The sequence below is a fragment of the Fusarium verticillioides genome, chromosome 1 (assembly GCF_000149555.1).
Source record: "Fusarium verticillioides 7600 chromosome 1, whole genome shotgun sequence".
Taxonomy (NCBI): domain Eukaryota; kingdom Fungi; phylum Ascomycota; class Sordariomycetes; order Hypocreales; family Nectriaceae; genus Fusarium; species Fusarium verticillioides.
Genome location: NC_031675.1, coordinates 333,428 through 348,957, shown reverse-complemented (window position 1 = coordinate 348,957; position 15,530 = coordinate 333,428). Strand labels below are relative to the sequence as shown.

Sequence of the window (15,530 nt, the reverse complement as noted above, 5' to 3'; positions counted from 1 at the left end):
TGCCCTGAACTGCCGATCTGCTTATCATTGGACAATCAATGTCGTGCAGATTGTCTCTTGGCCGACGCCTCAATCCGGGGCACGTATCTCTCTTTCTCTGCTCCGAATTCCAGTTTGTCTGTCTGTCTGTGGCTCGTTCAATCACAAGATAAGGCTGATGATTAAACTTTTGTACGGATACCAGATCACGCCAACGAACTGCTGCCCCCCCCGGACCCGGACCCGGACCCTTATAGTTTCTGTCCTCCCTCCCCTAAAATTCTCTCCCGCAGTGACAGCAGCAGCAGCAGCCCCCTCAAGCTACTGCACACACTATCGATCCGGAGGCTTCGGGGAATATTAATCTTGAAGCTATTCGCATCTTGCGTTTGTCTCAACAATGGCCGTTGCGAATCTCGTCAAGCGCATTGAACTACCGCGTGGCTCGCGCTTCATCGTACGCAAAAAAAACCTCCCTAACGCGTCACACACCCCTAATTTTCTACTGCGCAGAATGAAGATGTCAGACCTGTTGGGACCGAGCGACGAACATGGACGTTTCTAACGTTCCACAACTTCTGTACGTCAAAGCCACTTTCCATCTGTTATTGGTGATCATTGTTTTTTGGCGAGATGGGATTCAATCACACTGCATAAGCGCATCTAACCAACGGGCACATCTTACAGGGCTGTTGATCAACTGCAACATTGCGACGTATCTGACGGGCAGCGCGCTGATTCCCCTTGGCTTGACGTGGTGGCAGGCCATCATCGCCATCATCCTCGGAAACATCCTCGCGACTGCGGCATTGATTCTTGCTTCGCTTGCTGGAGCTTATTACCACGGTACGTTATCCACTCCCCATTCCTTCGAGGGTCAATTGGCTCACGCATTGCAGTGGGCTTCCCTGTCTTTAGTCGAGCGGTATGGGGAATCTGGGGATCGCAGTTCGTCATCTGGAACCGCATCTTTCTCTCCCTCGGTACGTCACCCCTCTCTCCATTGATGTCTGGGCTGTACTAATGGACAAAGTCTGGTATGGCTTCCAGTCTTGGGTCGGCGGACAGTGCACGTATCTCATGCTTCTATCATGGGATCCCAACCTCGAGAAACACATCCCCAACACGATCCCCGCGTCGACCGGCATGACGTCCGCGCAGTTCGTCTCCTACTTCATCTTCTGCATCGTCACGCTCCCGTTCCTCTGGATCAAGCCGCACCGAATACAAAAGTTCTTCTACTTTGCCAGCTCCGTCACCCTCGTCTTCTTCCTGGTCCTTCTGATCTGGGCGCTGGCGACCATGGGATCGGATGGCTTTGGAGATACCCTTTCGGATAGCACGCCTCTTCCGGTCACTGGTGGTCCGCAGAGTGTTACGTGGCTTACCATCTCGGGAATCATGTCGACGATTGGTGGTATTGCGGCGGGTATTCTTAACCAGAACGATTATGCGCGTCTGTCGAAGAAGCCGGGTGATGCTATCTGGGGACAGACGGTCGCGTTTCCGCTTTACAGTATTGGAGCGTCTGTCATTGGCATCCTCGTCACTGCCGCGACGCAGAAGCGCATGGGTGAGGCTATCTGGAATCCTCCCACTCTTCTCGCCGCTCTTCTAGCCAAGGATCCAACCGCAGGCACCCGCGCCGCCATCTTCTTCGCCGGTCTCGCCCTGTCCATCTCCCAGCTCGGCAGCAATCTTCCCGGCAACGCCCTCGCCGGTGGTATCGATCTCGCATCCGTGTTCCCCAAGTACATCAACATTCGACGCGGTGCCTATCTCATGGCGCTTCTCAGCCCCATCGTCAACCCGTGGCGTCTCGTCAACACAGCTACCACATTCCTTACTGTTCTCTCGGGCTACAGTGTCTTCCTGGCGCCCATGACTGGCCTCATGGTGGCTCACTATAACCTGGTGGCGAAGGCCAAGGTCAATGTTGACGATCTTTTTGTGGGTAACAGGGATAGCATTTACTGGTACAACTTTGGTGTCAATTGGCGTGCTTTTGTCGCGGTAAGTTCCACATCGTTTTATTGCACGGAAACTCAACTGACTCGTTTGTTTAGTGGATTGTCGGTGTCGCGCCTACAATGCCTGGCTTCATCGCTGCTGTCAACCCCAATGCTAAGGTTTCAGATGGCGCAAAGAACCTCTACCAGCTCAACTACCTCTTTGGGTTCATCGTCAGCGCCGCTGTTTACTACGCACTTCACATGGTCGTCCCTGATAAGAAGTTCGACACCTTTATCAAGGATGGTACGACTGCCAAGGAGGTCCAAGCTGTTTATGATGAGCGCTGGGACATGACTTACTCCGAGAGTGAGTCTGGAACAACCGAAGAGCACTCCTATCAGCAAAACAAGAGCCCCAACTCCCTGACCACGTCTGTTTGATCACGAGATTCACGTTGGCCATGTTTCTTTTCAAGATTGCAAGCCTGTTATCTGCTACTCTATCCGTATCTATACTGAGACTATTTTTAATTATCATTTTTCCATATCAGACATAGCGGGGATTCCTGGTTAAAAATTCATCACTTTATCTTGTGATTTTCGCAACGTTACCTCGGTAGACCCTGAGATCATCCACTTGTTTTAATTATCGCATCTTGAAATCGCGACATGACAGGCTAAAACGCGAATAATGCTCTGAAGACCACGGCACTTGAACACGCTTGACACTCTTTCTCTTTAGCTCCCGTGCCCTCTGTAATTTCACACTAATCTCATTTTCCGAGGACACTAGTACACAAGCAGAAACGCCCCCTAAAAAAGAACTCAACTCGGCCAACTCCGGTGATTTTAGTGTCAAAGCCTTCCATGTCGGCCAACTTATCTTTCCCGGCCCTCCCTCCTCCCCCCCATCACGCGATTTTCGCCGACATCTCCTTCGCCTCTTTTCCTCCCTCCTTCGTTCCCGCAGCCTGGCTCGTTTGTTCATTCACACACTCTCCCTCGAATCGAAACACGCGCGCCCCGTGGAGCGTATTGCCGTTAACGGGTACCTGGCCCGCCTCCTCCGGAAAAGTAAAGTATCAGATCAGTCAGATCAGATCCAATCCAATCCAATGGATCACTCGCAGGCTGAGGCTAGCGATGATCGGGAGCGGGCAACCTCTTCCTCGTCTACTGCTACGCCCCGCAAGTTCAGCATTCGCAGTAACTTTGGTAAAGCCCGCCAGCCACGGAGCCGCAAAAACAGACCCTGCGACGCCTGCCGACGTCGCAAAACTGCGTGTGTCATCACCTCTGAACCCCCTTGTGAGGCGCCCCCCCCCCCAGATTCCCACCCACTCACTACCAGTCCAGTGGTTCACTGTTACTGTTACTGTCACTCACTGTCACTCCACTTGACACTTCCCGCTAGTCATTCGTCAATTGCTTATACTGACCGTTGCATCGATCTGTAATACAGGCCTCTTCTGTAAAAGTAGAGGCTTGGTGTGCCAGTCCCTCTCCGACACTGACCCTCTAGCCCACCGGCCTACATCCGGCCCTGGCCCTGGACCTGGACCAGAGTCCTCCAGAAGCCACGATGCACTAAGCCCGGCGTCTGCATCTGCTTCTGTCTCTGCATCTGGCACATCGGCCATCTCACCCTCGGCGCCATCTGAAGCTACTCGGCACAGATCCGAGTCCGCAGCCGTTGTCCACAACGGCCTCGTGCGCCATCCCTTGCCAGTTCCTGGAGAAGGTTCCCTGGATCGAAGCATCAGCCTAGATCCACCGCGCCTCGAGCCCAATCAAGAAGTCGCCTACGCTCTTGAAGATGTCCCAGGCCGTACGGCGCACGCCATGGCGTTAGGCTCGGAGCAGGACCCTTACTTCCTCGACGCCTTCAGATCCGTGCTCCTCAGCGAGCGCGAGGGCATTGACGCCAACTTTGTGCAGGTCTACCATGGCGGGCCTGATGTGGATGATTACCCGATGCACTTCCTGCTGCTGCTGGATGAGTTCCCCGAACACAGGAATGAGGCTAGGCAGATGGCGTCCGATGCGATAGAGCGCATCGTCTGGCCCCACGGCCCGGCCCTCGTCCGCCTCTATTTCCGGCACGTCCACGTAGGATTGCCCGTCATCCACAAGACTCGCTTCCTTCGGCAATACGCGACCGCCAAGCTAGACATACCCACGTCGCTACGGGGCGCCGTTTACGCCTTGGCGTGTGTGTTCTGGAAGCAAGATGCAACCCTCGCGAGAATCCCTTGTCCGTTCGAGCAGCATGAACTGACCAATCACGCCCAAGAAGCGTTGAGGCGTGAACTCGAAGCTCCTAACCTTTCGAGACTAATGTCAGCCCTGCTGCTGATGCACATGGTACCCCCAGACATTGATAGTGTTGAGACACCGTATATCTGGGTGATGGCCTGTCAAGCCACAGCGATAGCGCAGATGCTCGGTCTGCACCAAGACCCTGACAAGTGGAACATTGCACCGTGGGAGAAGAGGTTACGCAAGAAGCTCTGGTGGGCGGTGTTTTACACGGATTGCTGGGCAGCTGTAAGCCACGGTAACCCCCCGCATATAAGCTACGAGTCCTTCACGACTCCACCCCCGGACATGGATGATCTGCGGTCTGGCGAGGATGTCCCTGACGACCTTCGGTATATGATCGATATTGAGGATGCCACGTTCCGCGTGTCCGACGGTGCACGCTTCCTTGAAATGATCACTGTGTCTCGCGAGATGCGCGCCATCCTTGACTGCAGCTTGTAAGTTGACCCAACCATCGGCATAGTAAATGTGACAGCGACTTACATGATGCAGCGGTGTACGGTCAACTCAGCAGACGCGTACGCAACTGATTCCCATCCGAGACACCCTCAAGGAATGGCCCAGTCTCATCCCGAGCTGTCTCGCCGTGAGACCATACGCCCACAACGGTATGTAATTTAGCAAGCATCTTTAGAATTCGCCGACGTCTAAACATGAACTAGGACCTCTTCACATATCCTTCTTCGCTACGCAGGTGCTGCTCTTCCGGGGTCTCATGTTCCCAGCCACAAGAGCCGCAAAGGTCACCCCGGGCTCTAATCTTCAGCGATGGCTCTCCACCGCACTAGCAGAGTTCGAGCTCTTCACGACATTCATGGCGTACATCACCGAGGAGGAACTAACGAGCTTCTGGGGAAGATGTAAGTTTGCCGATCAAAGAATGTCACTCTGAAACATGTAACTAATGCAATACAGTTGCCCGAACGCAGCTTATCCTGTGCGGAAACTTTCTCATCTATCTCTTCTTGCTGGCGAGTGATCCGCGAGATATCGAGGTTGCTTATCGGTTGTTGGAGAAGTTTCATCAGTCGCTGCAGAAACTCGGTGCTACGGATGATATAGCGGCCAGGGTATTCTTGCGGCCTGTTATTCTGAGGATTGATTCGTTCTTTATGCAGGCTACAGAGCTGATCAAGCATGGAAAAACGGTTGTTCTTGAACCACCCATCACGACAGTCCCGAGGGGTGAATCTTAAAAAAGTTGGAGAGTTTTATTGGATGTTAGAGTGCAGTCTTTTCTATCATAATGAGTAATGACCAACTGAATCATACGTACGTAAATTGTCCTTCTTACCGATGTTGCGTCACAGTGATTTTGACTAGGATACACGACAATCTAATTACCTATCACTCTGTCACACCGTCAAAAGTGGCTTTCAATAAAACTCGGCGAAGTTTTCTTGATTTTGTCAAACTATCGAAATTTCATGCAAGCCCATGGCTTCGCATCTGCACCATCGGCCAACACTTCAAGTGCATCATGCACAACAGAATTTGGTGGCTGAATATCCGATCGGCGAGTCGGGGGTGAATGGTTAGTCTCGGCACTACTCCACCTTTAACGTTCGCCGATGCTATCGACTAGGATCTTGTGATATGTTTTTCTCGAGGTGATGATCTAGTTAAGTTCCCCGAATTACCTATCTTACATCAGATTGTTGCTTTGCATGCAAAACTTACCTTGGAAAAAGTGTCATTGGCGAAAGAAATACCGACATTTCGTGGTGCGGGGTTGGGGAGCGTCTTGGTGATAGCCTCGGCTTACTGAGCGGGAGTTGAACTGATACGACATGATCCTTGTATTGAAGAGTGAGACTCGTCTGATTATACGATTCCTGGTGTAGGGAATGATACGCGTAATCAAGCTTTCAACCACTTCAGCACTTCAGCGGTGAACTGCTCGAAACCATCTACAAACGATACATGGCCGGCATTCTTGATAATCACCAAGCCAATCTTGTTGGTCTTACCCGCTGCCTCAAACCCCTCTTGGATCTTATCTCTCATCTCCTTCATAGTCTCTGGTAGATTCGCATCCTTCTCGCCAACGATACAAACGGCATCATCAACACTCGAACCAATCTTGGCAAACCTCGGTCGAAGATCAAAAGTCTCGCTTCTCAGTGCGTTACAACATGCTTCGAAACCATCGATCGTAGTTCCAGACATGACAGTTCGCATACGCTGTGTTTCCTGGGGGTTGTTCTCGAGCCACTCTTTGCCAAACCATCGCTCTAGAGTGCTTTGGATCGTTGCGTCGAGATTACCTGCTTCTCGTGCTGCTGCGACTCGAGGCCCAAAGGCATCTTCTGTGCCGGCGTTGATGGGCGATGAGGAGATGGTGTCGCAGATGGCGAGCTTGCTTACGACGTTGGGATATTTGGTGGTGAAGTATACACCTGCTGATGCACCCATTGATACTCCGATCCATGAGTAGACCTTGTTGATATCCAGCTTCTTGAGAAGATGATGGACGTCTTCAGCCATAGAGTCAAACGTAGGGCTTAGGTCTTTTGGTGCGGATGATCCGCCGTGACCGGGTTGATCATAGCGTAGAGTGCGATAACCATTGCTGTTGAGGACCTTGACGACGTGATCCCATACTGAAAGAGGTGCAGTAAGGGAGTTTGACAGGATGATGAGGGGTCCTTCTTTTGGTGAGGAGTTCAAAGCGTAGGCCAACGTTCTGGAATCCGGGAGTGTCAGAGAACTAGCCATCCTGAGGTTATTCCTCGTGATAAGACGACTTTCATGGTAGGTAAACGACGGATTGATAAAACGATGAAACATGCCAAATGCCAACGTTGTACTGATAGAGAGGTCGTCATGTTGTTCCAACCTCAAGGCGTAGGGTAACCAGCGGTCTTTAGTTTCTCCATCCCCAAACCTTCAGCTCAACATTCCATTAGCGTCTTATTCCCACGCCATCTACGTATCCCCCCCGGAAGCATGCATCCGCCCCGCGGGAAAAGGAACCCCAGATCCGGGAAGCATCGATTCGATGAGTCCATTTCCCTTCCCCGTTCCTATTAAACCATGTCTGAATCTGCGCATGCGAAGCGTCGTCTGCGGCGCATCCCTGACGAATCTCGTAAACGCAATGCTCAGAGCTGTGATCGTTGTCGAAAGGTGAGTAAAGTGGTGGAGGATTGGGGGTTGAGTGGTGTTGACTTGGTGTAGAGGAGGTGTAAATGTGTACCTGATCCTTCGGGCGCAGGCTGTGTGAATTGCCTTGAACATAACGTCACTTGCTCGTATACGGCGCCACGAAAGACGCGCTTCTACGGGAGTGTGGATGATTTGAGCGATAGGTCTGTCTCACTTCTGCATATCTTGTGTAACGTCGTTGACAAATTAGGTATCGATGTCTCGAAGCTATTGTTAGAGGTGCTTTTCCGAACGAGACTCTCGATCATGTTAGTGATCTTGCACAATTGGGTCAGAAGATGGGGTATAAGATGCCTGACATCTCTGATCCCAACAGAAAACACATGAGAGTTGAGGATCTGGTGCAGAATCCTTCAAGTAAAGAACGGACTCCGAGTACGGGGCCGGATGTCATCACGGCGGATTCGAAGGGTGATACTTCGCCGAGGAGTTCAAAGTCGCATAGTGAGGAGCCGCAATCGTCGCTTGTGAAGGATAACTCTGGGCATGAGCACTATATCGGACCTTCAGGGACTCTCAACTTCTGGAACCAACTTCGGAATCTTGTTGACTCTAATAACAGTCCTTATCCGTCTCCTGGTAGTGAAGGAGTCACTAAATTTACGCAGGATAACACAAGTCGGCTTTTAGAAGCCGATGGCCAAGACGAAGATGACCAACCGCCGCGGACTGCAGCAACACCTCAAGATGGACCATCCCCTGGAGCAATCACCTCAGCTATCGCACGAGACTTTACACGTCTCCCGACAGCAGATATGAATGAAATCCTCGGCCAATTTCCTTCAAACGAAGTCCTTGATCTCCTTATACAGTCATACTTCAAGAACGTTCACGATGACTTTCCTCTCTTTCATAGAGCGACCTTTGAGGAAGAGTACGAAAGCTTCATCGTCGAAGCTCGCAGCAATACTCGGCTTCCATCAAGACCACTTAGATTACCGGACTGGGGATGGATAGGTTGTCTTCATATGATTGTGGTATTTGGCTCTATCGCTGATAGGTCGATACCCAACGTTGATCATTCTGCTCTTCGAAGGCGATCTATCGCAGTTGCTAGAGGTCTACTTCCTCAGTTCATCTCCAAGTGTTCACTTACGAATGTTCGAGTTTTACTCCTTCTTTCATTGTTTTTGCACAACAATAATGAAAGAAATGCTGCGTGGAACATTGCCGGAACAGCCACTCGGATGTCTTTCGCGCTTGGTCTCCATCGCTCAGACATGAGTGCCTCATTCAGACCTTTGGAACGAGAAGTTCGGAAATGGGTCTTTTGCACACTCTATTCTTTCGAGCAGTTCCTCGCTTCAAGTCTCGGTCGACCCAGTGGCCTTCAAGAACTCGACGTCGAAGTCGTTCCACCACGGGAAGGCTTTGTTGAAGGAGGTATAGGGACTGATGCCAGACTCGTATCGTGGTCTGTCAAACTTCAAGCCATTCTTGCGCGGAAAAGACTCTTGCATGTTGGTATAAGTCAAAGTTCAGGGCCGACGCTTGATGAGATCCTGACTGCGTTAAATGGTTGGAAGAGAGATATTGGAAAAGCACCTGGTCTCGATGTTGCGTGGATCAAACTGGAGGGACCGGCTCTGGAGTCTATCGATCATGAAGGGGCTGTTGATATGGAGGAACTAAAGGTATCGTTGGCATGGAAAACACGAGCTCAACTTCGCGCCGTGTTGCTTCTGCATATTCACTTTCATTACATCGCCATCGTGGCTACACGCCCACTTCTGCTTCGCGACGTTGCAGCAGCACGGAAAGAAGACGCACCAAAAAATCCGGTTCCTGCACATGCAGCCTTATGCGTCAAGCATGCGTGTCAACTGAGTTACCTGATGATACTCCTCGACCACTTTGATGTCATTAACGGTCTTTCTGGCCTTGATATCTTTTACGCTTACTGCTCTGCCATGATCCTCATCCTAAGGTTATTACGATTACGTCCTGGCGAAGGCGCAGAGAGTATCGGACCAGATGAAGTAATGCTCCAGAGCAAAGTCCGCCGCCTCGTCGCAACCTTACGAAACGTCATCAACCACACGGATAAGTGCGGCTCAATGAAGCGACTAGCTCAAGTGGTTGATACATTCTCAGAGTGCGCCAACAATCCGACTGATCCTCCGGGTATAGCAAATCTACCCCCGCAAGGGATCAACATGAACAATCTGCCGTGTCCAGCTGGTTGGTCAGCTGAACAAGTGCAGGGTCAAGGGGTTACATTGGGATCGATGGAGGGATTGTTGGACTTTTTGCCGTTTCCGGGGTATGGGATGGCTGAGGGATCTTGGGCGCAGTATGTGCCGGGGAGTGAGATGGAGATGACGGGATGGCATGATATGGAGTTTTTGATGGAGGGGTATGGGGATCAGAGTAGGACGAATTACTAGACGATGATATGTACTTACGGTAGATGTAATGATTGATCCAAGGGGTCTGATTTAGTTAAAGTAGAAGATGTTGAACCTGTTGATGTTCGGCGTGGTCACCCCCAAAGCCGACATCGACAACTTGTGAGTTGACGTTTGCGTTGCCAAGCAGAGCCTTTGATACATCGGCTTCAAATTCTGCTAATGTCAGCAACAAGGTCTGCTGAGAATGTTCTATGGATACCTCTGTAGGTGAAAGTATCTACTTCCTGCATAATTTGCTAAGCATGATGAGATGATAGATTCAGGTGTCATATTCATGCATAGTACAGTCTATGACTTGCTTTCAATCCCCGGCATATGGGAGCAAAGGTTTATGCGAATTGATGATACAGCTTTCAATAGCCATGCCATTCTCTCACTTCTTTGGATTCGACTTGGTACAGACTTCTGCGCAAAACCCCGGACCCTGGAGATGAGCATCGGCATGGCTCTGGCTCACGCCTACTACGGTGATCTGACTGGCTGTTCATTGGAGATTACGGTAGCAAACCTGGTGAACCTCCAGCTGATTCCTAGAAGTCCAAGATCGAGCCCTTTCTGGTTTCGAAGGGAATCGTGTCGCAGAGATTGCCGCTCATGTGAGAAATGCTTTGGCAACCCCTCTTTGGGCTTGGCTTATGCCATTGTGCTAGGCTTGCATCGAGTCACGAAAGTTTATCTTCGAGAACACAGACTACATACATGGTTTACTAATCTCCGCGTCTGAGAGGTGCTACACAGAGTAGTTTCTAAACAGGCAGCGATAAAATATGCAGGAAACATATCGCCGAAACCGTCCATCCGGCTCTATACCACGCGGCCTGTCGGCCTTTGCTTCAGGACATCCGCGTGAAATATCCCGCCCTTCAAAAATACATGTCAGCAGTGCCGTCTTCAGATATGGCGCGGTACCTCCTAGAGAGAGCACACAGCCTGAATGAAGCTTTCACTATACAATTGACTGGCACTTCAGCGAAAAGTACTCCCTGATTGAATGGATGCGAATGACTGATACACCTTCTACGAGACCACTCATCGCAGCTGATGAGATAGCAGAAATCACGATGATGTTTCTCCAAGAAGACGTAGAGGTTTCTTAGCTCAGGAGCCAAGACCTGGAGAAGATGAAGCGACTGGCTGCGGGTAATGTTTCGCCCCTATCTGGCGTACAAGAAACACTTCCACGTGTAGTGAGACAGAAGGAAGCCTGGGATAGAGTGAGGAGCATAATGGAGAGGAAACTGGCAAGCAAGTCCAAAGCCACTGCAGGGACATCTGATGAGAATTGTGCAACGAAACGGTCTTCCTCATTCCCTACCACGACTACTACTACACCTCAGATACGGAAGCGGCCAAAGTTCACTTAGATGACGCCTCAGTTTGTTTGTATGGTGACCTTATAGGCACTAGAGCCTTTGAGCTATAAGGAAATAACCGGTTTCTGATGTTGAGATCGGGGCTATTAAAAATGTCATCATTTAAGCGAGGGAGATTAATATGCGTTATAAGATGATTATCTTAGTAATACAGCGTTCAGGTCCTGCTGCACTACTATATTGAGCGATCCGCGGATTGCATCGTTATACTGCCAATAAATTCTAACGAAACTCTTAATAGGCGGGATAATGATTTTTCTTTAGTTCTCAGGAAGTAAGAAAATACCAGACTGTGCAGGGTGGTAACCCTAGATCAGGCTCTGGTAGCTAAATAAGACTCCATATACAGAGAAGATATCAGACTTTAATATAAGATATCACAATAAACTTGGCTAAGAGTCCTCTAAGCTTAGAATAAATATAGCTAAATCTTTTCATCACTTAGGACTAAGGTCTTGAGTTTTCTTCCCTTACTGAGCCAGGGTAAAAAATAACCTATCAGCATGCAGAATCAGCTACGAGGTCAAGTAAGAGTAAAAGCTTATAACATCTTCAAGAACTACACCTTTACCTGTATATCGACTGAACTTCGGATCTTGTGTATTTGTATTAAATTCGAAGATACTTCTAAATCTTGAGATAGACCACAACCTGAGACACATGTTCATCATACGTAGATTCATACCGTGATTCTTTAGCCTTGAGTGACGTCAACACCCTGATACCAGTTGCCAGAAGTTTGTCTTAGCTCAGAGATGACCTGTCCGGCTATGACCTCGTTCCTCGGACCGTACTCGGGCCGTGTAACCGTGTTCTCAAGCCGTGTTTCACTCGATCGGCAAGCTCAATATCCCGCATGCGAGTCGTTAACATTCCACCTGCTTTACCTGGACTTAGCTTCGTGCGGGGAAAACAGGATGAAGACAAGTCTAATTTAAGTCTAAATACAAGCTTTGAAGCTATGGCGAATCAGAACATCCCCTCTTTGCAATTACCCCAGATCGCCAAGAGCTGTCTAGCCTCATCAAGATGATCTAGACTGTGGGAAACAGATCTCCAGTCCTGGAGGAGAACGCTTTGATGTCTGCGATCAAGCATGCCTTGTATGGGGTATAAATACGACCCAAGAGGACTCACCATAAGAGTACAGATCAGCCTCCAAACCACTTCTTGACTCCATACATCCATTATTCCAATTTGTCTCTGACCAAACCGCTGCTATGAGTGACAAGGGGAGTGTCAACATTGCTGAAAACACCGACAATGCAAAAGTGTCCTTGGCCGAAGGCGCAGGCTTCACTGAAGCCGACACCAAAAGACTGATACGCAAAATCGACTGGTCCATTATCCCATTCGTCTCTCTACTCTACCTCCTCTCGTTCCTCGACCGCACCAACATCGGCAATGCTCGTCTGGATACCCTTGAGTTAGACCTCAACATGTCAGGTATAATGTACAACCATGCACTCGCCATATTCTTTCCGTTCTACATCATAGCAGAGATCCCATCCAACATGGGTATGAAGCGGTTCAGGCCCTGGATATGGATCCCCTCTATGATGGTCGTATGGGGTATTTGCTGCACCCTGATGGGTATAGTGCATAACTACGCTGGTCTGTTGGCTGCGCGAAGCTTCCTTGGTCTAGCAGAGGGTGGCTTGTTCCCGGGAATTGCCTACTAGTATGTCTCTTGTCGATCGGGCTTTCCAATCGTGGGCTAACATTTCCAGTATCACCATGTGGTACCGTCGTCATGAGTGCGGCTTTCGAATGGCGATTTTCTTCTCTGCTGCGACGGCTGCTGGTGTATTCGGCGGCTTTCTCGCCCGTGGTATCATGGAGATGCGAGGTCTTGCAGGCCTGGCTGGCTGGCAATGGATCTTTATCATCGAAGGTCTTCTCACGGTAGCAGTTGGTACGTGTTCCATTTGATATACCCGCTTGAGATTGATGTTAACAGTTGCGACCTACAGCACTGGCCTCATTCAAGCTAATGGCAGATTATCCCGACCGAGCCAAATTTATAACAGACGCAGAGAGGAAACATATTCAAGAACGCCTGATGCTTGATCGATCGGGGCTAGCCGAGGAGTTTGAAATGAAGTACGTCTGGGATGCGTTCAAAGACTGGAAGATCTGGGTACACATGCTTATCGCAACTGGCACATTTACTGGAGTGTACTCCTATTCTCTCTTTCTACCCACCATCATTCGCGACCTCGGGTATTCCAGTACAACTGCCCAGCTTATGAGTACTCCTCCTTATTTGGTCGCATGCTTTGTGTGCGTTGTGGCTGGCTGGTGGGCGGATAAGATCCAGCAGAGAGGAATATTCATGATTGTTTTCATCACCATGGCGCAAGTAACCTTTAGAGATTGATACTTGTACCTACGTACTGACAACCTACCAGTGGACTTGGCCTCATTCTCCTCATGGCCGTTCGCCATTCTGGAGTTCGCTACTTTGGCTGCTTCCTCCTTGCCTCGGGCATATTCCCATCTGTTCCCCAAGGCATTGCCTGGAACAGCAACAACATCGGTGGATCACTCAAGCGAGGCGTCGGCATCGCGATGAATGTGAGCTGTGGCAACTTGGGCGGCATCATTGCATCCTATCTGTTCCTGACCAAGGATGCCCCAAGATATTTCCCAGGCTTTGGTACTCTCTTAGGCTGCCAGGGGATGGCATTGATCTTGTCTATCTGGATGGCTATCTACCTACGTCGTGAGAATGCTCGCCGGGATGCTACGCATAAGGATCCTAGCTTGTATACCGAAGACGAAAAGCATGCTGAGCGGGAGAAAGGTGATAATGCAACATTCTTTCGGTATACAATCTAGGAAGCAGGGCCAATCTATAATTATCTGAGACAGAGGGCCCATAGGGACATAGCATATATAATAACAGCACCGACATACCCACCTTTCCGCTTCACAAGATGTCTAAACGAGGCCATGAAACCTTGTCTGGTAGCTTTGGGATTAAATTTGCGCTACTGTTGCTCGTATTGAAGTAGGTAGAGATCTTGATGCCAAAGTTAGCCAAGTCCCTATATGCTGAAGGTCTTCAGAATGGTGGAATAAAGTAATAGAAAGTAAGGTAGTGGCTGTTTAAAGGTAGGTTCTATAAAAATGGGTACACTGCTGAGATCAGCAAAAACATACAACAGCGGGGATTCGCTGGTCATCACCGACCCAACTACTAATCCACCGGTTAGTGGCTTAACTAAGGGAGAGCGGACGGGATCCCGTGTTCTCCACTACCTATGGTCGTATGTACCCGTGAACAACGCATTACAGGTCATATTCATGGTCTTTCGCTATAGTTTCAAGTACATGCCATACGCTTGCGCCGATGCTGGCATGCATGGCGAGATGATAGATTCAGGCTTCATATTCATGCACCGTGGATGTACTGCAGTCGACTAAATGGCCAACCTTCAGTTACATTTACAACTAAAATGCTACCCGGTTTCGAGTCTTTGTGCAAATAATGGTTCCCTAATGCACAGCAATCTCTCAAAATGTAACATTTTCTGAGCACCCTGTATGGTGCTATATTCCTCTCATACGGGGCTAAGATCCTCCATAATTCCTTTCAAGGTTAAGCTATGAAGGCCACTGAGACCCACGGAAGTCTGTGATGACTGTCAGGAAGCTCATTCCCAGCTGGAATCCAATGGGGACTCCAGAATCACAGGTAGCTGGTCGAAATGACGGATAACAGAAACCTCTCTTCCAAAGAACATTTCCAACGATTTGTTGGAAGAAGGGGAGTACAAGATAGGCGTGATATTTGCATCGAGAGCACCCTTAACATCTGCCTTGACAGAATCGCCAACCATGTACACGTTCTTCGTATTTGCTCGCAACTTTTGCATGGCATACTGGAAGATCCTGACGTCAGGCTTAGGATGGCCAGCTTCTTCTGATGCGATGAGACACTCAACGAGATCAAATACACCAATGGCTTTGGCTTTTTCTATCTGGCTTCCAGTCGGGCCATTGGTGATAATGGCAGTTCGATAGCCATTGTCCCGAAGCCTTCTTAGAGTCTGGATGCTCCCCGGCGTAGCTTCTCGGTTCGTTCTGTATATCCTTTTGTATACACTTCGAAAACGCGCGATACATTCGGAATCTGGTTCTTCAAGGTCTAGACTCTTGAAAAAGAGCTTGACTTTCTCTTCGTTTTGGTCTTCGTCTGCTATCTCATTTCGGAGATATCTGCCGTAGACATGATTTAGGGCTTCGTTGTACTTCTCAGCAAGGTCGTCCGACGTGATTTCACGGAGAGACGGGATTATGCTTTGTACGGCGGCTAGGGC

At 49.6% G+C, this 15,530-nt stretch overlaps 6 protein-coding genes and 1 non-coding gene across 7 annotated transcripts; 4 read left to right on the top strand and 3 right to left on the bottom strand.

Moving 5' to 3' along the window:
* Positions 1-379: 379 nt before the first annotated feature.
* FVEG_09831 (hypothetical protein) lies at positions 380-2,372 on the top strand (the record flags this gene model as incomplete). The annotated part of the gene is made up of 6 exons (XM_018898909.1): positions 380-436; positions 493-559; positions 667-825; positions 879-962; positions 1,013-1,992; positions 2,046-2,372. The coding sequence occupies 6 exons, from the start codon at positions 380-382 to the stop codon at positions 2,370-2,372; spliced, it is 1,674 nt and encodes a 557-aa protein (XP_018756879.1).
* Positions 2,373-3,046: 674 nt separating this feature from the next.
* FVEG_09832 (hypothetical protein) lies at positions 3,047-5,449 on the top strand (the record flags this gene model as incomplete). Its single annotated transcript, XM_018898910.1, has 5 exons — positions 3,047-3,239; positions 3,394-4,690; positions 4,746-4,861; positions 4,916-5,113; positions 5,169-5,449. 5 exons carry the CDS (start codon positions 3,047-3,049, stop codon positions 5,447-5,449), a joined length of 2,085 nt encoding a protein of 694 aa, XP_018756880.1.
* A 573-nt stretch (positions 5,450-6,022) lies between these two features.
* Positions 6,023-7,089, bottom strand: FVEG_09833 (3-oxoadipate enol-lactonase). Its single transcript, XM_018898911.1, has one exon. It carries the CDS (start codon positions 7,041-7,043, stop codon positions 6,114-6,116), a length of 930 nt encoding a protein of 309 aa, XP_018756881.1. The 5' UTR covers positions 7,044-7,089; the 3' UTR covers positions 6,023-6,113.
* Positions 7,090-7,289: 200 nt separating this feature from the next.
* Positions 7,290-9,855, top strand: FVEG_09834 (hypothetical protein; the record flags this gene model as incomplete). Its single annotated transcript, XM_018898912.1, has 3 exons — positions 7,290-7,382; positions 7,434-7,564; positions 7,612-9,855. 3 exons carry the CDS (start codon positions 7,290-7,292, stop codon positions 9,806-9,808), a joined length of 2,421 nt encoding a protein of 806 aa, XP_018756882.1. The 3' UTR covers positions 9,809-9,855.
* A 2,570-nt stretch (positions 9,856-12,425) lies between these two features.
* Positions 12,426-14,046, top strand: FVEG_09835 (hypothetical protein; the record flags this gene model as incomplete). The annotated part of the gene is made up of 4 exons (XM_018898913.1): positions 12,426-12,886; positions 12,936-13,120; positions 13,179-13,506; positions 13,617-14,046. The coding sequence occupies 4 exons, from the start codon at positions 12,426-12,428 to the stop codon at positions 14,044-14,046; spliced, it is 1,404 nt and encodes a 467-aa protein (XP_018756883.1).
* A 317-nt stretch (positions 14,047-14,363) lies between these two features.
* On the bottom strand, positions 14,364-14,479 carry FVEG_16676. Its single transcript, XR_001989310.1, has one exon. It is a non-coding gene; the product is annotated as a 5S ribosomal RNA (ribosomal RNA).
* A 385-nt stretch (positions 14,480-14,864) lies between these two features.
* Positions 14,865-15,336, bottom strand: FVEG_16677 (hypothetical protein; the record flags this gene model as incomplete). Its single annotated transcript, XM_018905919.1, has 2 exons — positions 14,865-15,294; positions 15,317-15,336. The coding sequence occupies 2 exons, from the start codon at positions 15,334-15,336 to the stop codon at positions 14,865-14,867; spliced, it is 450 nt and encodes a 149-aa protein (XP_018756884.1).
* Positions 15,337-15,530: the final 194 nt, after the last annotated feature.